General features: G+C 35.8%; 1 protein-coding gene across 6 annotated transcripts in view; it reads right to left on the bottom strand.

The window, feature by feature from the left end:
* STXBP5L (syntaxin binding protein 5L) overlaps positions 1 to 27,635 on the bottom strand; it is a 182,436-nt gene that overhangs the window by 113,369 nt on the left and 41,432 nt on the right. For all 6 annotated transcript variants that reach the window (XM_021549139.3, XM_021549140.3, XM_021549141.3 and 3 more), the window contains exons 3-4: positions 3,607 to 3,688; positions 1,517 to 1,617 (exon numbers count right to left, since the gene is read on the bottom strand). In XM_021549139.3, the coding sequence (XP_021404814.2) occupies positions 1,517 to 1,617; positions 3,607 to 3,688 (183 nt within the window). The remainder of the gene's footprint in view (positions 1 to 1,516; positions 1,618 to 3,606; positions 3,689 to 27,635) is intronic.

Below are 27,635 nucleotides of genomic sequence, written 5' to 3'. Positions count from 1 at the left end.
TTCTAAACAACTTGCATACAAATATCTTGTTCAATGTTTTAGGGTGTCAGACAAAAAAGAAAATTAGGTAAATGTGATGACAAATATTTGTGCTTAGCAAAGCACAAATGTGTGTGAGTTCCTCTTAGCAAGAAATGCTGACAAAATATTGACCAAGATAACAGGTTAATATCTCTGAACAGAAGGCAGAGATGAACAGAGGCTGCATTCTTATAAGCAATGATTGGTTAGGTTGTGTGTCAGATTGCTGACTGGGAGAGCTCGACCAAGATGTACTGGAATTGCTTCTATGATATTTAGATTTATCAATGACAAATTGTGAATAATGCACCTACCTGATGAGAATACCAAGATTCAAACATTTCACCATATGTAAAATGATAATTTACTGTCCAGAAGCAGCTAGAAATGCACATCTATTTTTTCATTTTCATCTTCCCTCACACAGTCCCAAACCACTTGATACACTTTTGCTATAAGCTATAAACTCGTTGGAATCAGGCTATATATTTCCTTCCCACTACAAATTATGACCCTCAGTGACATTTTAGTGGAAATATGTTTTTTATCTAGATAATAAACAACAAAGAAAAATGTATTTCCATAATAATTTTCAGACTTGCTGCAGCTAAAGATTTGATGAGTCTGTTCACTTCATAGCTCTGGTGAAGTACTGGAATCTTTTCCCACTGCACAAGCAAATATATAAATATCAAAAAAAGCTGGTGCACCTTAATAAACACTGAATGTACATGCAAAGAGAAAGAAAATATGAGTTAAATTTCCAGTTAAAAACCACTGCTGCATTTATGCACTGAATTTTGGTCTCCTGACTACTGCCCTAATTCCTTAAGAGAAACTTGGAACTTTTTCTCACTATTAATAGATGTGTAGCACTGAAGTTCCCTAACATCCTATCAGGTTTTACTTGGGTGACTAAATACAGATTGAAGTGCTCAGCTCCTGTTTGAGTTTAAAAATTACAACCACTCATTTAATCTCTTTTTAGTAGGGATTTCTACAATTAGGTACTGATAAAGTAAAATTTAGAAAAACACTCTGATTCACTTTACACTTATCAGAGTTTCCCAAATTCACAGTCTATTTCCACTTAACTTCCAGTATTTTACAAAAATAAAATTATTTCAAGATAAAGAAAATAATTATTACCCTCCTACAGTCAGCTGAAGTACTCTGTCTGTCTATTACTGAACAACAGTTCAGCCAAAAGTGAGTGCTTGTGTCCAGTCTGAAGAAAAAACAAATTAGTGTTCACAGCAGTTCATGCAAAAAGAAGTAAAATGAAGAACATTTTGGCAAAAAGAAGACTAAGTTTTCTAGTCCTGAGAAAGCTGCAGAAAGAGAAAGTGAAGTTTTTGTTCCATAGAAACAAACCTGAAAGAAAAATATTCAAGGCAAAACTATATCCACCTGTAGAAAGGCAAAATGTAGTATAAGAAATCCAGGAAGTATTATTTTTGCAATGAGATCTCTACTGTGTGTCATGTATTCTTACCTTTCTCTGTTAAATTTCAGAGAATGTAGAATAGCTGGTCGTTTCTGTCGGAGATTCCACAAATGAAGTGCATCATCTGCACACGCACTGACCAAAGCACCCTAGAGCAGACACAAAACACAGCAACACGTTATTTTTCTGCAGGCTCTGTATTATTCTTACATGATTCTCACTGCTAAAGATCTACCTGTAAAACTGGCAGTTTATGAAAAATTTTCTTCTAGAACAAAAATACTCTACCACAAATAATACACAATTGAATTGATCTGGTAAATGTAAACATTTCAAATTAGTACAATATCAGCCAAAGTTAAATTAAAACTCCATCAATTTAATATTCAAATTAAAGCTTTGTACCAAGGTTACACAAGCTAACTCTCAAGTCTTCCACATTAGCAGAAATATTAACAAAATGGAAAAGAGACAACACTTACTTAAAAAGGTGAGTGTCAAAGACATAACTAAAGAAAAAAGGGATTAGTGCATGCATGGGCACATACGTGACAGTGCCAAACACAGCTTAGTAGTCATATCAAGGTAATTCAAAAAAATGAAAATTCAAAACTGGAACTGTGAAAAGAGGATGCAAATGAGAAAGTAGGGACAGGTAGCAAGAGGACAGGATGTAGAAGAACTAAGAGATGTAGACAGAAGGAGAGAATCTTTATCACAGATCAGAAATAAATACTCTGAAGACTGGTTCTGCTTGTGGTGTCCCCAAAATGGTCATCTCTCAAAGCCCAGGCCTCTATCTGACTGAGAAACTTGGAGTGAACTTTTAACTGCCTTTCTCCTCATCACAGAATATTGATGACATGTGAAAATTACTTGTAGGGGAAGCTCCCTACAGCTCCTGCAGTGGTTTACTATACTTACACTGCAGATCAGGCCAGGCACAGATCTACCCTTGTTAATTACCATGACAGAGGGGAACAGATTACCCAAAAACAAGGTGATGCTTTATACTGAGGAAGGAGAAGCATGTAACAAGAAACATTAGTTCCTACAATCTATGACTGACTGATAAACTTCTATAATCCTAGCAAATGTTCAATGTTGACTTATGCAAATAAAATTTATGGAGGTGAGACTTCTCAAATACAGTGTAATGCATACTTCAATTCTCATCTCCCAAAGAGTCATAAAGACTGTCCACCATGGAAATCAAATTAATCCAATGTATTAGGGGGTTTGCTGGCCACCCAATGAAAAGCAAGATTAGTGATTTAAACTTTGTCCTTCCTGTTCTCATCCCTGCATTCCTCTTATGAATTTCACCGGACAGTTTCTAAAGTTTTGGTCCTCCCTCCTCAGTGTCTGTGCTTCATTTACTTTCTCCAAATAGGTGTAGCAAAAAATTAAATATTTTTCAGGTTTTAAAAAACCCATAAAACTAAAACTCTTTCTCTGAGAAGTTTTAAGGTCTCCCCATTTACAAAGAGGACTTGCAAAAGTCAAAAGTGTTTCCTTATGTCATGGGAGAAAATTAATCAAAATTGAACTAAGATTTGGACAACTTCTGAGGTGCTCAGAAAAAACCCCTCTGATTGTAGTCACCAGAAAGTCTTCTGGCCTATTCCCAGCTTCAAAACCTTCTACAAAGAGCAAGCTATAATCTGGCACTGATTCTTCATGTTGTCTAAATTTGATTTTGACAAAGAGAGACTAAGCATGATGGTTTGATTGATGATCCCTGCAATTGCTTCATGTAATGGCATATCCCCAACTATTGAGTTTTCAGTCAATAACCATCAATATATTTTAATAGAAAGATTTAGCTCATTTATTAATTTCTATTTGAACCAGAACTGTGCAGCATATTTAGTAACTTAATGGATTTTACATAATTTTACACACATTCATGTATTGACTGTCTTTTGTTCAGTACTTTAAACTGATTATAGGAAGGCAATACTCTTCCCTGAGTGCAGTCCCATAAATATTCTTCTAAAAGGCTGTATGTTGAATGTCCTCTGGATGTACACCACTTATTTGTTGGCACAATTTGTCAGTGGGAGAAGTCATATCACTCAATTACAATAACATGAATTGACTTATTCAACTAAATTTTTGAGTAATTATGTCCTTACCTCATTGATTAAGAACTGGAGCTGCAGAACTGCAGCACCACTTTCATGTTGGCAGTAGCAATCAACACCAGGCCTGCCCAATCTGTTGTCATCAAAGTCAAGGATTCTAACATTCCTGTTATCACCAGAAGTAAAGAGGGAAAGAAAGAACTACCAATTAAACTCTAATTAACCTCAATTCTTCTTGCTTTCTGTAAAACAAAAGAATTCATGCTGACATTCCACTATTCTAATTGCAGTACCAACATCAGCAACCTGAAACATGTGCAATTGTGAGTGATCTATTCTAGCCTATTTTTTTCCTGTAAAACAAAGTACATGAATTAACATATAAATTCAGCAGGATGCATCTTAAATTTATTTTTATGCATTACTGGTTTATATAACACATGAATGTACCAGATTTTTGTACTTATTAAGAATAGATAGATAATGAATGTAGCTTTTTATCTGTTCTCTTCAGGTTTTTTTCTGTGCATGCTAAATTTTCATCTCCTTAACTTAGAGGATGATGGCCTTTCTCATCTGAGTCAGAGACTTTAGCAAGAAACTGTTGTTCCAGAAAATTACTGAAGATCGAAAGTAAGGCAAGAGGAGAAATATGAAATAAATTATTAGCAACCATATTGTGTGAAACTTATGAAACACCACATATTAGAAATATCAGGATTATTATTAGAAACAATATTTTACAATATAGAGCTTGATCCACTTGTAATATACAATCATATTAGCATATTGTGAACCCTGACCAAAAAAAGCCAACTGCCCACTCACTTTAGCTGCAGGTAAATGTCAGAATCTTTACTTCCCTTTTCACAGGAGAAAGATGTACAGTGAACCATTCTAATATTGGCCTCCAGAAAGTATAATCCATTAATAAGCAAATTTGAGGTTTAGAAGTTCCAAGTATGAAACAACTGCTCTTTCAATTGTTAAACAAGCAGCTTAATGGATACCACTTCCCCTGAGACCTGAACTCTACTATTGATTTTGTCAGCTAGTGTAGTGGTTAACATTTGGGAGAAAGAAGTATTTTTTCTTACCTGAGCCTTCATTTTTCTATTTGTAAGATGGAGATAGAGCTTTATAGATTAAAGTTGTGTATAACACACCGTAACTACATTACGGAACAGCAAGGCAGAGAAAAAGAAATAACTGCATTTGCTGCTGTAGTCATGGATACAATAATAACTAACAAAATAATAAAAATCTGCATCTTTTAGACAACAAATTCAAAATGGACAATAAAGATATATTGTAGTCTAAGGCACTTTCTAAGTGTTGATGGTAATCCGCTGCTCCATTCTGAATGACTGTTTTGTGGCACTCTTTTTTAACACTTAACAACCATTTGTAATGTGAGAGAAAGTACCAAAACCAACCAAGCAAGTCACCAATCCACCTGGGATTTCAAGCTAACTGGAACTTTTAAGAGAAAAGTGCTTTCCTTTTAATCTGAGTTTAATACTCAGTGCAAATACATGGCACTACTTAATGATTGTTCTTAATGAAAATTACAGCTGCATTGTCCTGATTAAGCATCTGTCACCCCTCAGCATCAGCTCAGTATCATGCTAAGTCAGTTTTCTAGGAAACATCCTAGCAAAGTAGATTATTTCACTCAGCATATCCCAAACAAACAAAGCACTCTCCAAAAATTCACATTTATATGCATCAGTGTTCACCCTGAAAAACAAATTACTAAAGTACTCACAAATTACTAAAATAAGAGAGAAATTGTGCTGTCTGCTTCATCTGGCCAGTTGCCCTGAAGTGAGAACTGATGCTTAAATAGCAGCATTAGCACTGACTGCTGGTGGTTTTCAAACATTCTGGGAGCTGCAGTGAGGCCCTTCCAGCAGAAGGAGCTGAAGAGATATGATGACTTGGCATATGTTCTTGGCACTTGAGCCCATCTTCTGCAAATTCTGTGTTTTGCTGCCAAGCATGGAGAAGTACAACCTTACCTCATCAAATCTTTTCACAACAGTGTATTACAAGAGGACATACAGCAGAAGAAGTACCTATAGGTCAGGCTTAGGACTGACTTTATTCTTTTTACTTTTGCCTTCTCATTAAATGATGACTCTGCTCATATATATATATATATATATATATATATATATATATATAGTACATATATTTATATATACTCTCTCTATATCAGGGAGAATGGAGTATCTCTGAGGATATTAAAAGGGGGGGGGGGGGCTCAGTAAATATAAATACTGCAAAGTAGACACCATGAGTTTCAAGAATAAAAGCTAGTCACTATCTTCTCTCTTATCACTATGTTGAATCTCCCAGGGCCTTCAAAGTCATGCCAGATTATCCTAATTTATACATAAAAGGAAAAAAGATGAAACTAAGTCTGGATGTCTTTTGGGATCTAGAGCAAAACAAGTAGAATTAGAATTACATACATCAAGCAGTGAAAGTGTGACAGTACTAACATTCTAAAAGAAAAGTGTTCTTTCTGAAAACTACACTTAATCCTGGTTTTAAGATCTGTGAGAGTGAAATAGGATTTCTGCTCTTCATTCACTTGTATGCAACACTTTCTGACTGGGTGTTTCAACATCCTGATATTCCAAAGCTTATAATTACTTGGGAAAAAATCAGTTGCTAAGATGACTAATTTTCAATACTTGGATTCATCTTCCAAGATGCAGACTTCCATGACAGCATAATACATTAGTAACCAAGAATTTACACTCTCACATCCTAGAAATTAAAGTTGTCAGTGAATGATTACATTCATGATGAGAGGTAACAATGACTAAATCTTTTAATAGCATGATCTGTGAACACTTTCTACAGTACCCCACAGCTTTTTTATTCCATGATTCATTTTTACTATGTGATACAGACAGACCTGATGCGTGTCATTCTTCTCAGACGTTAGTAGTAATGGAATCCAAAGACTTGAAAGTCCTTGGTGTTCACTGAGAACCAAAAGTGCAGATTACTACAGAAATGACTCAGGAAGTTGAGGCCAGTGTCACTTGCAGCAGGTATTTAACTTCTTAGGATCAGAATGGGATGAGGTAGGACATGTTTTCCTTCATGAAGACAGTGACTCGTTAGTAGTGCGAGATTAAATCTTCAAGCAATAACAAGGACTGCAGTGTGATTCATTCCTCTTTGCAGGGGCAAGGAAGTGAAGATATGGTGTCATAAAGAACCTTCTTCCAAGGCAGATAGCAGATATCTCAAGTAAAAACTCCTAAATCACATATAGCACCTTTTTCAAAACCAAAACTCTTCCATAGAAGAAAATGACACCAAACTATGTAAACAAGCAGCTCTAACTTTTTTTGGGTACTTAACTAATTTTTTCCATTACTAAGAACAGTCTATGTACAGAAGTGAACATTAGAGCAGAAACCATGGTCTCGCATCTACTGCTTTATTAAAATGATACATACAGGAATGGGAAATCTCCATTTACAGCCTCTCCTTTAAAACATTTGGGAATTGTGGGGTGCTGCAAAAGTAGCATTGCTGCTCTGAGTCCTTGTCATCTGATCTGCACTGACTGGTACATGTTTGAGTAGGACTATACAGCACCCTAAGAGCAGATGCTTGTGGGCTGGTGTTACTCCATTACATAAACCAAGTGCAGAATTGACTTGGGGTGTAACTTGAATATAGGACAGCTTTTTTCTTGCAGAAGACTTATTCCACTGAATTGAGTGATTTATCAGTTTAAAAAGCACCAATGGATTTATCTAAATAGTCAAGTACTAGAATGATCAAAGAATTCAACCACACCACTGACCACCTAAATCAACCAGAAGGTTTGTCAATTGTATCTTTTTCACAGGGCAGATCTTGTCAAAAGATAACAATTATGGAAACAGCACCTTTAGCACCTAGAGTTGCAGTTCTGAACATAGCTACTTTCAGTTCCTGGAATACATATTTTTACAGTTCCCTCATGGAGTCTCTCCATGTCTCATACACATTAATTTTCTACTAAGGACAGTGCATAATTCTGGTACAAATAAATGCCACAGTCCTAAGTCCTAAATAAATGCCTAAGTCCTCAGTACAAAACTGGGGTTTAAACTGATTTTTACTCTCTTAACATGAGATATTCTATATTTTGATTTCTGAAATGTATTGCTCCAGTGTTTTGTTATCCTCACTATTAAGAATGTCATGCTATATGTGGAATCAATATATTTAGCTTTAGTTTCAGGCTTTTGCATCTCATTACATCTTTTTATGCTAAGTTAAATACCTTCATATTAGCAGAAATTTCCTGCTTTGAAAGCTGTATCTTATCTATCTTCTTCATAAATAAAAGCAAAAACTCTGAGCTCCTTTACTTTCATGTCACCAGCAATTTTCTTAGCTTTGAATAGTTCTTGTCTGTTTTCATACATAGTCTAGAATGTGTACTCAGCTTCTTTTAAGTCTCAAAACCAAGGCCACACACATCATCTTGGTAATGGTTTCTTTAATACAATGTAAAAACATAGACTACATTTTGTAATTTCTTATATTCAATATAGTTTTTTAATGCATGTGTGTACCACTTATTTATTACAATAACAAATTGGAAAATCATATTTGCTTTCGTTTTTGAGACTTTTCCATTGCTCTTCAAAAAAATAAGCACTCCCTAACAGGCTCCATTCTGTCAACTGCCTGCAGCTGATTCTGTCAACTGCTTGCAGCTGAGCTCACTGAATTCCTTATGAAGGACACACAACATCTTCCTACCTTTATGGCCTTCTATTTTCTGTAGATTCACTGGGCACTGCTTCATTAAACAATATCTTTGTGGGTTTTGTTTTGAACATAGAATGATTCAGTTTTACAATGAGCTTCATTATGTCTGAAGTTCATTCAGCTGGTTAAATAAATAGCTCTTTTTTTTTCTCTTCACTATGAAAAGGTGAAATACTGCTGCACTTGGCTGCTATCTTAGGATGCTGCATGTGGAATCTTTCATAAATGTGAACTTTTTTGGCACAAACAAACATGAGATTTTGGTCTACAATGACCTTCATCTTGTTTACTTTTCTTGACATAGATTTCTCTGTTCACGCATACAAATTATGTAAGAGTCAATCTCAGGAACACTTAAATATACATTATTATTCTTACTGGCTGAATATTTTGCTTTTGGCAAATCTTTAATTTCTTCCAGGTTATAGCTTATAGATAGCTTGTATTTAATGGCAACTCTGTACACTAGAAGCCATTTTATTTTCCAAAGTATATGCAGGCACCATGGGAATAAGCAAAATTCATAAGGCTACATATTTTCCTCTCTTCTGAACAAGATTGCCTTTCAAGGTCTTTGTCATTTTGAGAATTATCAGAATACAAATACAGTCAACATGTGACTGAAATCAATCAACCCTAAACCTGAAGTAGTACATCATGAAAAGCAGTTACTCAGAAGAACTGACTTTGGCAATGTTTCACAAATAACACAAAATCATAGAATGGCTTGGGTTGGAAGGGACCTTCATGATTACCTAGTTCACATGTTCATAGGGGAATAATTTCACACTCCATTTGTGGAATATAGATAATTTTAAGTGTCCTTTTGTGTATGCCTACACACACACACACACACACACACACAGAGTGATTAACAGAAACTACTGTAGTGCTAAATTCACTTACAAAGAGAAGTAATTTAGTTATTAGTCTGTAAAAGCTCCATATTGCCAGGAATCTACACTGAAGAATCTATATTCTGAGGTTGTACTTCATGCAGCAGTAAAAAAAAAAAAAGGTTGCATATACAGTGGGCTTCCTCTTCTTTCCCAGGCAGTCATAAACCTCAGCAAGTTCACTGACACATACAGATAAAACAAAGAAAGGCAAAAATTAATGAAAACTGGAATCCATGGAAGTGAGTGAAGAGTATAATTAACTATATTCACAGGTGCCAGTGTTTCAGAGCCAGTGCAGACAACAGTTCAGTTAAAAGCATGAAAAATAAAGGAATAGGAGGAAGGTATCTGTTTACAAACCCATCTGGTAAAAAGCTGCAGAGAGAATAAGCTGGGACAGAATAATAGTCTTGCCCTAATGCACACTGGAGGTTATGGAAAACTAAACCAACACAAATGAGAGGGCTGTGTGTTCCAAAGCCAGAAAGTGACTTGAACATAACCAAGATCCTGAGCAACAACCTGCAGAGATATAGACAAAAAAACTGATAAGACCACAGCATTTGATTCAATTTACTGCCTTTTAAGAGGACTATGCAAATCATACTATTTGCTGCCCATCTGTTTGCAATGGGCACAGATGGCAGTCTAACACACTCTGTCTTACCAAAGAAACCAAGCAGGTAGCCTTAACTCAACCATTTTGATTTGCTTTTCTTCTCAGCCTTCAGGCATTAATATTTAACACAATATTTGCTCCGTGTGGGTCTCACACCCAGAAGACACATAATAGATGCAGGTTATCACATGTGCAGTCACTGATGAAAAATGCATCCATCTACAATGGTTTCATACTAAACCTAACTGCATTTAAAACTTAAACACCAATGTTGTGTTAGTATTTGTTTTCCCTGGTTTTGTACACTCTGCCACTGGATTTGCTGATAACAGATTTAGAGAAAGCTTCATGAATTTTTGTATGTGCTCTTCAAGCAAAAATTAAAGACTATATACTCCACATAAGGTCAAAACTTAATATTATTCATATTGTTCTTCAACACAGATTTTTTTCTAACGTTTCTTGAACTTTTAGGGATTAGTAACAGTTATCACAAGGCGCAGATTTTCTTCATAGCTGCCAGTTATGAAGAACTAATGACAAGAGGATAGAATGAAAAGTGATCTCATAACCAGTCTTTTGTGAAAAGGTCAAAAGATCAGTTGAAGTAAATGTAACTAAAAATAAAAATACATTTTCCCAAATATTAGTTCCTCCCAGAGTTGCTATGGAAAAGTTAGACAAATAAAATAATACATTAAGCCTTCATCCATATAGTGACAGAGCTTGAGATACACATTATCTTTTCTCTGTAAAACAGAGACAGCACTTAGCTATTACTGGAAATCCTTAAAGCAAGACTGCTTGTTTTCCCAAATACTACTTCCAGCCCCAACAACCAGACTAGGAACAAGGTGATGAAGGTCCTATGGCAAATTATGTAGTCTATAGGAGATGGGAGCAAATGATGAGAAAATGTTCCCTCTTACATGAAATCATTCCACTGTTTTGGCTAGTACACACAGGGGAAAGAAGAACTTCATTGTTCAAAGGTGATAGAATAATTAACAGTTGTCGCAATTACTTCTTGCTAATTCTTCATGCCAGACACATCACAGCAATGAGTCCCACACAATTCGAGTTCTGTGTTTCATGAGTAATTACAGAATTTTAAGACTAACACTGCCTTGCACACTGTTGTGTTACTCCAAAGGCAAAGCAGAGGGAATCAGGAGAACATGACTGGTTTTCTTGGGAAATTTTGTGCTCTGTCCTGCAATAAGAATGCCCTACATTTTACTCTTATCAGCTGCTAAGACCCTGCCAAAACTGCTTTTATAAACCAATCAACACTGAACTGAAACAGTGAAAAGTTTATACTGAAAAAGTGAGAGCATTCTATACTTAGGTATTATTCTATACTGAAAAAATATGAGCATCTTTATAAGGCATTTAAGAGACACCTTTCAACACAAAATAAATTATTTCTACAAGCAACTTCTTTTCTTCAAAGATCAATTCACAATTACCTGCTAAAATAACAACAAAATAATCCTAGAATTAATTTTAAGCAATTTACTCCCTGAAAATCTCCAGACTACTAGCTATCAAGACAGTCAATAGTTATGAAAGTGAGGTGATTATCCAATAATAGATGATGAGAAGAGCTTATATACTGATTGACATATTTCTTGTCTGAACTCAATTTTACAAATAAATTAAATAACCATTCTGTTAAATTTTCTGATTATACTGGAATAAGCAGCAAGGAATACTATGCAAATATAACCCCGAGGCTCTAAAGTAAAAGTGCATGGTTTGAGGATGCTTTTTTTTTTTGTCTTATAAAGTAATATGTCAGAAAATTTCCATGCATAGCATCACAGATCACTTTCGTTAACTGAGAGATCTAAGTATACTTAGATAGATATATATTGCAAGGGAATTTTGGTCAGAAAAAAATTGCACCAACACACATGTATTAATAGGGAAAGGCTTGGGAAAGACAGCATCTGATGTTGACTCAGGCTTTGGAAGTGGCAAGTGATGTAGAGATTAATTTGCTTGAGTGTTTGAATATTGCCACTGTTCCAAGGAATGTGCCCTTTAACACAAATGTGCCAATAGAAATAATTTCATTTCAGTGTTTATCCAACCACAAGATAATACAGATGCTGAGGTCATAAACCATGTTCTTTTTAGGCAGAGCAGTGCTGCCTAAAATATTAAATAATTCCATTACTCCACAGGAAACTGCTCACAGCTTGTTAGTCAGCTGATGAGCAATTCCTTAAATTCATCCACTGCTTCAGCTCTATTATCATCTATTTAGCATTGGATGATTCCAGGAGGTCTCTGGTACAACACAGAAAAGAACTTCACATTCAAAAACGTATTAAAAGGAAGTTCAGAATGTTACCAGGCAATAATTTAATTCCTGCCTCAAAAAACAGACAAATGATAGAACTATAAATTTCCTTTAGGCTATATTAATATTCAGCTCTTTTCCTACTCAATATATTTATTTTGGCTCTTAATAAAGAAAGATGTTAATCTAGAATTTAATTTGTTAAGCAGAATGGTCGTGTAAAGCACACAGGAACACGTGTTATCGATACAAGCCAAAACTGACAATGAAGCTATTCAAATTTGAATTACTAAAATTAGAAAAATGTAAGAATTTAATTGAAGTAAATTTAGCATTTGACAAAATTTCAATTCATCATCTGGCAAGTTTTATTCTTAGGTTTAGTTCCATATAATTGACACTATAAATATGCCTATGTTGAAAGGCATTTCAAGTATCAGTCAACTTTAAATAGTTTTATTTTCTACTATCATAAAACTCATGTCATTTTTAAGAAAATATTTCAGCAATGAGCTACATGGAAGAGGTGTTTTTTTTTCTCTTATCCAAGATAAAGGTTAAATGACATCTACGTTTATCACTTTTAGAACCCTCCTGAGCCACATAATTATTCCATCTGACTTTGAAATAAAGTACAATATAGACCACAGTTAATCAGCCCTTCCATTCAGTATACATGAAACAGGTAACCAGCAGCTGGCTAAAATGTGTTTCAGGAAGTCATTTTGGTGTAAATGAACTATCATTTTGCCACTTTAAACAGACACTTGCAGATTGTGTTATACAAATTATGTTCATGTTTGATGAACATAGCTCTAAGAAGCGTTTTTTTTATTTGCATTAAAATTTATAACCACATTAGTTGAGATGGGTTAAAAGATGAGTAAAGGTTTGAAAACGTAGTTAGTGAATACTGAATAAGTTCCAAAGAGCACTTGCATTTTAAGAATAGACTGACTACTGCTGGGAAAAAAACAGGACATACCACAAATCTCCCAGGATCCTCGTTTTTTCATGCCAATTACTGAAAATCTGCATGTTTCAGTGAAGCAGGACACTGTTACAGAACTTACCATACTAATACAGCATTATTTCAGAATAACCCAGTTCTTGTTGGACAAGAATCAAGAATGATCAAAACTACTTCCACATTTCCTTGGCAATTCTAATTAAAAAGACTGAGAGCTCTGCCTTCCTTTGAGGGTTTTGGAAAGAACTGAAGCACTGCTACAGATGAAGAAAATCTGGTTCCCCCAGGTAACTGACAGCATGATGGTGCTGCTGGGGGTGCTGGCTCCCAAAAAACCAAAATCCCTCTCTACAGCATGAGGAGACCTGGCAGAGACTGTAGAGGCTGGATGGTTATCAGTTCAGTTTTCCCACTGCCATGATCTTTGGCAAGACCTGCTGGTTTTGTTATCTCATGTCAGGAAGCAAGCCTGCAGTAACAGCTGCAGATCCAGCCCAGCACGATACGACGCACCAGGGCCCTGCTCTCTGCTCAAGACAATGAGAAAAATGCCTTAAGCTCCATCTAATTTGTGCTTCTGCAGTGTGATGTGAGGCAGGAAGCCTGCAGGGAAACAAACTGGGCAGAGGAAGCAAGATACAGTGCAGGCCATCCATTCTGCCTCCTGGAGAAGTCCTCATTATAATTTTAATTATTAAGATAGGCTTCATCTAGGGAGAGACAGCTCTTGCAGAGCAATCTATCATACATGTAAGATGAGCAAAAAAGAGGAGAAACCTGGAGCAAAACAAGGAGAAATCCAGCTTCACAGTATATACACACATCAATAGCATGAGCTTCTCCCCACAGTGATTTTCAGCAGTTGGAGATATCACTCATATGGCCATATTGAAGTTTAAGTATTTAAACCATAGGTGGGATGAAAAAGGGAAACCACCAATTAATTAAAGCCTTTGACTCTTACTAATGTGAATGTCAAAACAGAAATATTTGGGAAAACATGGAGATGTAGTTAACTTTGGTTTTGTGAAACCTTAACAAACATTACTGACTATTCAGTAGCATAAAAGCTTTATCTATTCTTTTAATTCCAAAAGTCACATTTCAGTAATCCTATATTGTCTCCAAGACTTGATATATAAAGATCATCTTTGCATGGTCACTGTTCCTGCACTTCTATATTCCTGATTTGAGTTTTTATTAAAGGAAATTTACTGATCTAAATGGAGGGGGTGGGGGGAGAAGTATTTTTTTACCAAGCACTGTTCTTCCAAGTTCAGCATAGAAATTATCACCCAGATTAATTTTAAGATATTTAAAAGAACAGAACTACAAAAGGTTGATTTGGAGCAACTGGGGAAGAGTGTTATTTATCTCCTTTTGAATTCAGTGCACATGAACATCATGTTGCTTGGGATGTCTGTCTAGGAAAACAGTGGGATGATTCTAAATTTGGAAACTGGACTGCTTGTTTTCAGTTATTGCATATTTCCTTTTGACGTTTAAGTTGCCAAAATTAGCAGGAGTTTTCCAAGCTTGAAAACTCAAGAGTCTATCACCTTTCCAAATGAATATATATTTATTAAGGGATGCTTTGTGTGACCACAATTTATTTGCTAAATAAGCCCAAAAAATCAGACTGGAAAAGACAAATGCATGCACACACACAAACATACTATGATGGAGAGAAATATTTAAAAGAAGGGAGAAATGTGAAGATAACAAGGGAGGAAGGATGTAATTGATTAGTGCTTGCAAAAGGCAGAAAAAAAATGAGATCATTCTTACCAGAAAGTCACAAGGAATGGCAGAGAAATATAAAGTTTAGACATTCTGTTCAGAAACAGAAAGTTTCTGACATTCTTCTGACAAAGTGAGGGGGAAGGAGGACATGAAAAAACCCTAAACAACCTCCCAGGTTTTTTTTAACAGACTTCTGATGATGTAATTTTAATACTTTGGAAGGATTACGACTTTTCAAAGAGTAGGTAAACAGATTTAGAATTTAGGTTTGCCCAAGGAAATGCCAGTGACTGTACAGATAAAGCAAGAGCTGTATGAGGTCTTCTGAGAATACTGATTTATTAGAACAAGCATTGACAAGATATACTCACAGCTACTGACAATGCTTGGAGGCTTTCTTGTCCAAATTTGCTGATGGATTTCTCTTAAATATGATATATACTTGCATCCTAATATGTGATAAAAATGTAAGGCAGTAGCTTGGGTAAAGTTACACAGCTTACATGTTTTACATCTTAGCACTCATTTGTAACTTGAAAACTGAACTGATTAGTAAGTAAATGGAAAGAGAAGAAATGCCTGTGAAAGAGATGATGTCAAACTAACCATGTTTAAAGGCAAATATTTATTCTTGCTGAGTGACCCAGCTCCTTTTTGCCAAAGACAGGCAACAGAACTCGAAATTGATAGGTATCTACAAAAGCTGCTTTTGTGCAACTTAAGCTATCATTATGTAGAACATGATATTGATTATCTATACACATTTTTCCACAAGAATACAAAAATCTCACTAGAAGTCCTCTGCTGTTGCAGCCCACAGTAAAAATTTCTTGTCAATTGGCTTTGACAAAGAGATCAGCCCTCTATACTCCAAAGACTTTAATTCCTAAACTGACTTTTGCTATCCAATTTAGTGTTCCATTTTTCTTGTGGCTTACTTTCAGTTTTGTCTGGTTTCAAGCAATCACTTTTGAGAGGGAGCTCTAGCTCCACCTTATCAACAAACATTTCCCATACTGATCTTGCTAGGAATAAGAGAACTGCAAATTCACCACACCAAAGCTTTTTCAGGGACTAAGACCTGCATTTTCCTGACCACTAAGATGACATTGGTTGCTCAATACGATTTCTATGATCCCGTAACAAAATTACAATTTTTGTTGTTTTTTTTTAATTAAGCAGTTTAAAATCCAAATCACACAGGCATTTATATTTCCCACAGCCTAGTCTAATATTTAGCATTCATATTCATTGCACACTAATCATTGGTCAGATTTATTATTAATTTTACTATAAAATTATAGTGATAGTGTCAAATTTAAGTGGTCCCCCTGGCATTAAAAAAATAATAGATTCAATAATATTTATCAAAAAGCAATTAAAGTATCTGAAATTTTTATCTACCTAATAACTCAAGTATATACTTTAGATTTCATACATTTTTGTTTTAAAAATCAGTAGCACATCTAAGTCAATACATTAAAGACAATAAAAAAGGTTGTGTCCCAGCTTAAGGAAGATTATCTTTTGCACTGATGATCCCACACCACATTAAAATCAAGGGTTACAAGTGAAAATATTCTTTTCCTTTACTACCTCATGAGAGTAAATACTTGTAATTTTCCTTCATTTCTTCTGAATTACATCTCTGCAACAAGGGTGCAGACAATCTATCCACTGCTCCAACTACTCCACTGATTTTGTTTCATCTGGAAAGTACAAGAACTTCTTCTGTTCACTGAATATACACATTACACATTGTTTCCCTCCTAGATTTCTTATCCAGAAATAAAATATGATAAGAAATTAATTTACAATTCTAAATTTCATATTTCCTCTATTCTGGCTACTCTGTCCCATTATTACCATAGTCTCTGGTGTCTGAATAAGCAAAATAGTTTTTTTGATACTTAGAGATTCGAGAGAAAGCAGCTTTTTTGTTGTTTGTATATTTTGTGGATTTGGGAAGAGAAGTAATACCCTAAATTTCTTTGAACTTCAACTCATTCGTACTTGTGGATGACCAATGCATTATGCATCCTGCTTTACCTAACAGAATCCAGACCAATGACAACAGCTTTATTGCATTCTATTCCAATGTTATTAAAACCCTGATTCCTGTGACAAATGTTATCTTTGGATACAGAATACTTAGATTCTGGCCATATTTCTTCTGCAATGATACCCCCAGGAATACTGTTCCATGAGAACAGTGCAAAGACCACAGCCGGACCCTGGTTTTAATTGCTCTGCTGAAGAGTAGAAATTCTTCAAATGAAGGAAATAGTGAAGAGCAAAGTGACTGCAATTGTTTACCTAGCAAAGGCCTGGCAGAAAAGCAGGTGGAAAATCATAAATCAGGGCAGCATCTTCTTTGTTTTAAGCCTTATTTGAGTCAAATACCACAAATTCCAAGCTCTGCACTAAGGCACTTTGCATATCAAAGTGTCCTGCATTAATTTAAGTATGTTTTGACATCTTTGCATGACAGATTATGAAACCTGAACCAGATTCATTCTTAATTTTCCAAGACTCTCTCATTTCTTCTGGTGCTGAATCTATTTCACATCACTGTGTAGCATATCATGGTATTCTCAAGGTAGAAGTAGTCACTTATTGATGGGCTAACCAAAACTCTTACTAGAACATCCTTTCAGAATTAGCCCTCTTCTACTACCAGCTCCAGTTTTACAAATATGCCAGAATTTATGGATTAGCATTAAAAAAAAAATCATAAGAATAAAAAACCCAGTAGACAAAATACTATAGAAAAAAGATTTCTCTGTCTGAAATAACATTTTTAGAACTGGAATTCTCTGATAGTTCATGGAAAAAAAGCAAATTTTCTTGGTTGTTGGAGCATGAAAATGTCTACTCCAACCCTCTTGTATTACCTCAATGAACACAATACTCTTTAATAAAAGCCTGTCTTCCAGAAAGACAATAAAGTTTAAAATTTCAAGAAATGAAGACCCTATGACTTTCCTTGGTAATTTGTTTCAAAGACTGAAACATATATTGCTAAAAATATTACAGCAATTTGTCAGATTTTAATTTCAAACCACTAATATATTTATCTGTTACTTTAGAAAATCTTTTCAGTAGCGATTTTATTCCTGTGGAAGGGCACATAGAAAGCAGTTATATCATCATTCCCTCTCCGTTTTCATAAACTAAGTCAGACTGAGATCCTCAAGTCTCTCATTATAACACACTTCTTCCAGCCAAGTAATTTTTGTTTCTCTTCTGTAAATCTATCAAGATTTCTATAGTTATCTTTTACATTCACAAAAACAAAAAGACAAGGCAAGCAAAAGAGAGAGAGAAAAAGTGAAAGCTACTCTAAAAAGCACTGCATTCTGGCTGTTCAGCTCTCATCTAGATTTCACACACTGGTAATTTATATCTCTGCTATAAAATAACTCAACCACCAGTGCAGAATTAAACTAGTAATGTAGCAGTCAACTGTTAAACTTCAGTACCATTAAGACACACTCCTGTTGGTAAGGCAATTAACCAATCCTCTGAATAACCCTCACATTAAGGTTCAGAATCATAAATAGGAAAGCATAACATGTAATCACCTCTCCAGAAAATGAGACAAACATTCTGATTCTTCATGGAACATAATTTCATTCATTTTCTCTCTTCATGAGAAGATACTTTGTCTCTGAAGACAAAGCAGTTTACCGGTCTCCCAGATATTAGCATCACTAAGTCCTGTGGCAGTGAATGTGCCCCAGATAGGAAACAGTAAATACAAACTCTTCCTCCTTGCACCTTCTTTCCTGGTAAAGATTAGTCTGAGCCATGGAGTTGTGTATGGCAGGTATGAAGTCTGGCTGATGCTACTCACAGAAATAATGGAGCTTCTGGGATGATTTGGGCTGCCATGTCCATCCAGATTTGTGCACTTCCTAACTAGGAAGGCTGCCAGGACAACAGTGAACAGTGATCTGTAGCCAGTTGGTATGGTCCAAGTCTTTGTTATTGTGCAGCAGGGAGACAGAGACTGACAGATACATTTTTAGGAGATTTTGAGGACAAAAATCTGTCCAAGAAATAGATTTTTCACGGTTCTAATAGAACCTCTTATTTTGAGGATTTAACTGAATGGAGATAAGAATGTGACTGTAGTTAAGTAATTCCCTTATTTTTCCTGATTACTGGAAAATAAATCGATGAAACACACAACTATTATTTTATCATTGCAAAATTGCCTATTTTTTTTTTCAAAGAAAGCAGCTAAAAATTTAAAAAATAAACATTTTGACTATATACTAAAAAAATAAATATCACCCAAGCACAACAGTGTAATTTTTCAAGAAGTGAAGTATTAGTTACCAGTAACAACTGTGATAAATTTTTCATTAGATACAGAATTCTCACATAGTACAGCTAATTCCCTGGCTTTCACTAACAATTTAAGATAAGATATAAAATAACAGAGAAATAATTTATTGTGCTTGAGAAAAAATGCTTTTGATTCTCTAACTACATAAAAGAAAAAAAAAAAGAGGAAAATTTCAGGTGGACAAAAAAACCACAGAGACCATGTCAGGTAGGTAACAGCATGCAAGATTTCCTGGTAATTTTTTGTAATCTGAATTATCATCACCTCTCATACAGCATGAAAGTGTATTTGTATTCTGCAGGTTAATGTCATTTGGTTGTTGACCAGCACAATCACAGAAGTTGGAAGAGAATGAAAAACATTTTTCATAGCATGCATTCCACAGCATTGGCTGTTGTGTTTGTTTGGCTTTTTAAGCAGAAAAGACCGTGTTAATCAGGAAAAATCACATTTTCAGACTAAAACTCTTAACCCAATAACTAGCCCTTTTAATAATTTATGAAAGCGTACATTTGAAATGACACAGGTAGGAAAGCTTGTCACCTCACACTTAAATTAGTCTCCCAAGTTCTGATGCCCAATACAGAACCTGGTCCAGAATCTCTTCCTGTGTGCATAGTAAAAAGATCACTGAAGCAAAAATTGACACAATCTGTAAAGACTCTGCTTGGTGACAAATACTGTGAGACTAAGACTAATTTGTTTAAAAGCCTGAAACTGCAGGGAATTCAGGACAAGCCTGCAGATAATTTTGTAATCATAAAAGATAAGGAAGAGCAGGAGTTCTTCCAATCCTTCAGGCCACATTTGCCTAAAGCAAGAAGATAAGGGAGCAAAAGGAGGTGACCACTTAGTAGGAAGAGAAGATCTATTGAATTATGCAAAGCTACCCTAAGACAGCAGTAAAGAGAGGCTTACATTTGTGGAAAGCACAAAGCACTGCTTCAGATATTTCCCCAGAGTGGAGGGAGAGAACACAACACAGCCTTGCCTCCAAGCTTCCTGCACATTTCCCATCCCGATCACAGAAGAAACACTGCCCTTTGGCCCTGCCATGATCACACACTTCAGAAGAGCTGCCTCCTCCTTTCACCCCAAGTGGGCAACCTCCAGAGTTCCCCAAGGGCTCAGGATCACAGACATGAGCTCTTGTCAGGGCACAAACCAAAACACAAGGAAGGATAAAAACTCAGGCGCATTGGGAGTGAGCTTGCTCCAAAAACAAGTTAAGAATAAACCTCCACATTGCACACCTGCACAGGGGTACACCACCCCTGGATGGTTCCTCTTTTGTCTTTCCCCAGAGCTGCCTGCACACCGAGCTCCCAGGAATGTTGCTTTCTACTCCTTACTCTTCCCTCTTCCACGACTGGAAAATTCCCATGGCTGAGAGGATTTGACAGTAAACCAGGGATATCACCTTTGCCTAGAGATCCAGCCAGCCACCAAAGGGTGTAGATGGAGCCACCACAAGGCAAATGGAAGACCTCTCTTTCAACTGACCCAGATAATTCATAATTTTGTAATCTGGCATCTGGAAAGAACTTGGGAAAGCATATGGGATACTTTTTCTATTTTCACTTATGCAATAAATCTTTCCAATGGTTATTTTTGTTGCCACATGATATTTTTATGGCACTATTCCCATGATTAATAAGCTGTTTTTAAAAATGTACAGGTATATAGCAATTTATTGTCTTCCTTGGCTTTAACAAAAAAGTGATGAAGTAAAGCTCTGCAGACAGCTTGATATAATTATAAAGCGACAATATCTCGCATGCATAAATATGCTTTAAAGCATGATATACATAATTACTATACTATTTTGATATTTTTATTTCATAGACTCAGAAAAACTCAGTTTAACTAAATATACTTATCCTCAAAGAGCACCTCAGATACTTATTTTATATTACCACAAACTAGGATTTTGTTTCTGACCTCCATGTTTTGAGGGGTTTTTTTTCAACTGGCTGAATTTTTTACAGAAAATTATCTTCCATTCTTCACAGATTATGTCTCTGGAGGTAAAACAAGAGATTTCATCAAATTCTACAGATAACTTTATTTTGAACTGTCTTTATATACATATAGTTTTCAATCTATCAAGCCATCTGTCTTACTCAATATGCAGAACACTCTTGGTCATTACAGCTTATATATATGCACATATCTACACACATAAATATAAACACAATGCATATGTATAAACAAAATAGAATTACACACTTATGTTTATATATCAAATATATATGTTAGAAACTCTAGTTTTCAGTGACAAATATTTTGTGGCCAGATTCCTATGAAAGGCATATTCCCTTTGAGGCATCAGGGAGGTACCAACATCAGAAGAACAATGTTTGACAAATGAAAATTATACACAATATACATAGCATACACAATATGCTACATAAATAAGGCAGTAAAACCAGCAATATTTTGAAAATTCACGACTATTCTAATACAAGATATGTAAATCTATAAAAGGAAAACACAGTGATTGTTTATTGCTGCATAAGAGCTGTGATCTTTTATAGTTTGGTCTACAATAATAATTTGTAAGTTAATTAGTTGTAAATGTTAAATGGTCATTACAATTGCTTTTTGACTTTAAAATGTGGAATATCTTGTAATTTATATAATCAGAAAATATTAATGTGGTTCTGTAACTGAATAGATACTTATTAAAATAGCAAAGGCTGCAATTTACCCTTCACTATAAACAGGTAGTTCCCCTTTATTTCAGTTTTGGTAAAATAGCTCACTGTGCTTATTTCTTCAGAATGAAAGAGAGATAATTAAACAGAAGCTATTTTGACACCATGTGAAAACTTCCATGGATTCCTAAAAGGGAAGTGGGAATAATGCAGGAGAGAGAAGAGGAAAACATGAGTATTCAGACATTTGCACTTCACAGAGCCAAGCAAGGTAACATACTGAGAAAGCTACAGAAAATATTTTATTTTCACTTTAGACCTGGCCTCTCTAAAACCATAAGCCTGACTAACTATGCAAATGTCAAGCTGTAGCGTTTTTCTGCAGCTCTACGCTGAAGTCTGAGGGAATATTGCTGATCATGATCCTTACGTAGCCCAGATCTAAAGGACATGTACTAATGTTTATGAGGGAGTTTATCTTTTCAGTAGTATTAGAACAGTACTATATATATAAACATAAACTGATTTTTTAATATATTTTAAATCAATGAACTACACAGATATCTCTGAGCTGTTAATGTCTTTCACTTTACCCTATTTAAGGCCTTTTGTGTCCATTAGGGTCTGTATATCAGTCTACAATCTGAAGAATACTGCATTGATAATATAAATAGGCAATACATCTATTCTTTATGAAGCACATACCAAAATTCTCCATTTGACTGTGAAAGGTACCCCATCCTGACAGCCCTTCCTTTCACCTGGTCAATTTATGAGCTTCAGCACCTACAGGCTCCATCCTTCAGTCATAAGCCCATGCACTTCTGCCAGAATTAGAGTCCTTCCTGCACACCCCCACTTTCTCATCCAGTCCATGGAAGAGGCTCATCCTGGTTTGTCAGTCATGCACTGTGACTCTCTCTAGGAGTCAAGTGTAAGCAGAGCTGTTGAGATCTCACAGAACTTGCTCCTCCAAACAGGTAGCGAACCCTAGACCTTCCATCTCCCAGTTTCAGTTTCTTATGGATTGCTGTAAGGAAGATGTTTCTTATAAAGTACTAGAAAATAAAATCAAATTCCACACAGCTTGAAAAAAAGTCTCCAGGTAAGCAAACTTATTCACTGCTGCATTAGGCACATGGTCTATGTCTGCTCAGCGAGTGAAGACTCAGCCCCAGTCACATTTATTCTTTTACAGAGGACAAATGAAGACCATGGAACATTTAAAGATTCCAGATAGCTTAACTGAGGCTGCACAATGCATAATGCTTGTATAGGCAATCTCCAGAGACACAACATTTACTTCAAAAAATGTCAATGTCACTCTCAATAATTGCAAAACTCTAGAAATCGCTAAAATGTTCTTTCATTGTGTTTCATCTGACTCACCCTGCAGTAACTTTTCAGTGCTGCTTCTCTGCAGATGCAGCAGTCATTTGATTTTTCAGAGACCAGTTTCAAAGCTCTGGAGACTCAGTTTTTAGCAGAACTGATACAACAAAACTGGCTCTACAGTACTGATATGGTCACCTCCCATCCACTACAAATAAAGCTCTCATAAATGTGTGGGAAAACCAATAATACAAATTCTGGTAAAAGCAGAACCTCAAAAATTACTGAAAGAATACAATAAACTTTTTTTTTAATAAGCAAGCCAAAAATCTGAAATTATATGGGTAACATGAATGTAACTGCAGCACACTATACAGTCAATGAACCTTGAATGAAGGTTATCTCACTTTATACCTTCTTAATCCCTTTCCAAATGGTGCCAAATCCTTAGAATGAAAAGCCAGCCTTTGGATTACATACATATACCTATATCTACACACTTGCACTTAGAATTATATATAAAACATAGAGTCAATCCTAGAATAGCTTGGGATGGAAAGGACCTTAAAGGTTATCCAGTTCCAAGCCCCCTGCCATGGGCAGGGACACCTTCCACTAGACAAGTTGCTCAAAACCATGTCCAACCTAACCTTGAACCCTTCCAGGGATGGGGCACCCACGATTTCTCTGGGCAACCTGTTCCATTGCCTCACTACCCCCACAGTAAAGGATTTCTTCCTAGTATCTAATCTAAATCTCTCCTGGTTTAGTTTGAAATTATTCTTCCTTATTTAACCACAATTTGTCTGTGTACAAACTCACTCTCTCTCTATTTTATAAGCCCCCTTTACATACTGGAAGGTTGCTAGAAGGAAGGCTCCCCAGAGCTTTTTCTCCTCCAGCCTGAACAACCTCACCTGATCATCTTTATGGCCTCCTCTGGACCATTTTAACATCCACCAGAAGCCCCAAGTCCTTCTCAGCAATGCTGCTCTCAATTATTCATGTCCAGTGCTCAGGTCTAGGCTTGCCCTCACCCAGGTGCAGCACCTTGCACTTGGACCTTTTAGAACTTCACATGGCTCTCATGGGCCCACTTCCTCAAGCTTGCCCAGGTCCACTGGGATGATAGCCTTTCAAATGACAGAACATCCCTTCTACACTGGAAATCTGGACTTTCCTAAACCTTGTCTTATACACATTATTTGGTTCAGCACTCAGAATTGGCCTTTTGAACTCAGTGAAATAAAATAGAAGCAGCAATTTCTGCAGAAATGGCAGCTCAGTTTGCAGTTAAAAGGACAGTATTTACTGAGCCACCTCTATTAACAACCTCCCTCTAAGTCAGTGGTCTTTTGCTCAACCACTTTCTGTTTTTATCACTCAGCATGACCTTTGGTCACAAGAGGAACCAGATCAATAGCATCAACACAAACTAATCCTTGTGGAAGCATTTCTTTCTTTTTTAACCTTTGTTAGACCAGAAAGAGCAAGAATTGCCCCACTTCTCAAATTATAAGTCTAAAAAGGTACACTTCAAATTATGTTCCTAGACAATTTAAAAAAGCAATCTGATTTTTTAGAGTTAAGCAAGTTTTCTTCTTTCAGTTTTCTTTGTCTACTTATCTAAGAATTTCTGTAGTCAGAAACAATGTGAACTCAGTTTTTGCAGCAATAATGGTTTATAAACCAAATATCTCTAAATGACACACTGATACAACCCAGTTTGCAAAAAGTATGTATGGTAAGAGGAATCCAAGTTCCCTGAATTTAATCTTAATCCGTATTTATTATTGGTAATTTTATTGATGCACAAAGAAAAAGTGCATAAAATTTTTATTTGTGTAAAATGTTCAAAAGTTAGCAAATAGAATGTTGGTGGTTTTTTTTTTAATTTGGAAAGCAAAGATATCATGAACAAAGCTGACTATACTGGTGCTAGACATAGATCTATAATGTCTAATTGCATATGTCATGCATGTAGGAGAGAAGATCTGTTCACATTTCATTTTTCTCTCATTTTGAAGCAGTAAAGAAATAAAGAAACTATTCAAAAGTGGCATCTTAATTTTCTAGACTTTCAAGTGTCCTTTTCCATGTTTTTCTCCAGCACTACCAAATACTTATTTTGTCCCAGTGCCACTGCAGCATCCCACTTGTGCTGGAGAGAGTACCTGCTTAGTACTCACCATGGTGATGTGAACAAAAGGGGAAACATAATTTGTAAACACATCTCTGTTGCTGGTGTGTAAAAGGATTCAGCATTCCAACACACCTGTAGGCAGACATTTTAAGCCCCAAGAATTCCACCTTTGTGAGAGGGTAATTGAATAAGGTCAGCAAAGCCTAGGGCTGTAGAGTGTAAGAAAATGCTAATAACAAATCAAAGGAAGAAGAGATAAGAATTTGGATTTTTGGATTCTTGGAATGTTGTGTTTTAAGAGCTCATTTTGATAATAATGAGATCACCTAAAAAGATGAAACAAACTACTACAATCTATGCATTTTTCCCTTAGAAAGAGCAGCAATTAAGGAAAAGGCAAACGCTGCATGAGATTTTTAAGATGCCTGCCAAAACCCTGCTCATTTTCTTTCCTCAGCTATTTAATAATTCAGGCAGTTTATTGCAGTCAAAAAAAATGCCCATTTGCCATTTCTGCATTTATATAAAGCATAAGTCAGTGGGTTTTAATCATGCTGCCTATCTTTGGAACTGTCATTGTCCTTTCTTATTTCATTTCTTTGAGGAGAAAGATCGAGGATAACAATTTCATGCTTTGAAAAGAAACATGAAATGCTATAATTTGTAAAACTGTAAATATCTATTTTAAATTTCATCCATATACCTTTCCAAAATGATGATTTATCCTCACATTCCAGAGAGGTGAAGATATTTCTAAATAGCTTTGCTAGTTCTATTCTGCTACTCTTTCCACTTGATTAAGTTTTTTATTCCCTTCTCATTCTTTTAGGATATCACTTTCAATAACTGAGCATCTAAATGTTAATGTCATCCTTACACAATATTATACCAGGCTGCCTTTAGCGCATGTATCTGTACACTTTGAAATTCAATTTGCAGAAGTTTAAATTTATGGTGTTTCTTCATGGAACAGATTGGAGGATACACAGCACATGATGCCACATGTCATATCCTTACAAACACTGATCTTTGAGGATGTTTGAGTTAAGAATATTCATTTATGTAGAAATCTTGATAGTGCCTTCCTTTTAGCTCCTGGACAAGGCAGTGATGCAGGAGTCTTGCTATCAGGGCTTCTAAGAATATGCCTCAAACATATATATACACAGTGATCAACCTTTTTTTGTTTTGTTTTGTTTTTTTACATCAGAACATTGGTGTAATGTACTGGCCAGAAACTTCTTATGAATGGGAACAATGTTCACCACTCACTGGAGGTGTCAGAGTGGGGAAGTAGCAGTCAAAGATATTTGAGCAAACAAAATCTGTTGAATTAAAAAAGACAAATAGAACAGGACAAGAACTCAGGGATATCTGAGTAATTAAGATTACCACTCTCCCAAAACACTGCTCTCAAAAGTCTGGGTCAGGGTTTCTTTTATAGCTGTGCTTGACTACCAGTCTAAATTACTGCTGCTGTGCTTCCCTGCATAAACCCTCTCCTTGTTCTCTCTGCTAGCACCTTGGAGTATAATTGCTTGGGATATCAAACTGGGTCATGAATGGTATGCAAGTGAAGTTAGAAGCTTCCTTTGCTCCTTGGTGGGTAGGAGGCTACTGGCCAGAACATGCTGGTTTGAACATAGCTGATTGCTGTGCTCTTTATTCTTCAATAGATACCAGCAATGCCCCACTTATCTCCTCTTTTAATATGTTCAAACCTCATCCAGAATCTATTGCTAGTTATGACTATCCATACAGAGAAAAGCAGTAACTCCTCCAAGATATTTTGAGCTGCAGGACTATATGTATGCCAGATCCATACCTTGGAATCCATTTGGCAGCACTAAAGTAGCAGCAAGCCTGTTCTAACAGCAACAAATTTAGCTTACCCCAAACAAATCCATCAGCTAAGTTTAATAGTGTTAAGGATCCTGCCAAAAAAATAAAAAAATACTGTGCATTTAAGTAATTAAAGATCACCTCTAGAGTATTTCCAAGAGAAAGAGTTAAAACTACAGAGGCAGAGATGAGTATGACAATGTTTTATTTTAAATACATTACCTCCTGAATTATGTTCCGTTCTTACTATAAGAATAAAAACTATCCTGTCAGTCTCTCTAACTTAAATCCCTTACTGGATATAATATTAGGTAACAGGTATACGAACAATAAGTCAATCCATTGTACATAAACCCTTTGAGAGACCTTCAAATGTTCCCTTGAGTCAGGATAACTCTAAGTAATGCCCTGATTTATTG

This window comes from Lonchura striata, chromosome 2, assembly GCF_046129695.1.
Source record: "Lonchura striata isolate bLonStr1 chromosome 2, bLonStr1.mat, whole genome shotgun sequence".
In the NCBI taxonomy this organism is placed as follows: Eukaryota; Metazoa; Chordata; class Aves; order Passeriformes; family Estrildidae; genus Lonchura; species Lonchura striata.
The sequence above is the reverse complement of the archived record's forward strand: the minus strand, read 5'-3'. Positions and strand labels throughout refer to the sequence as shown.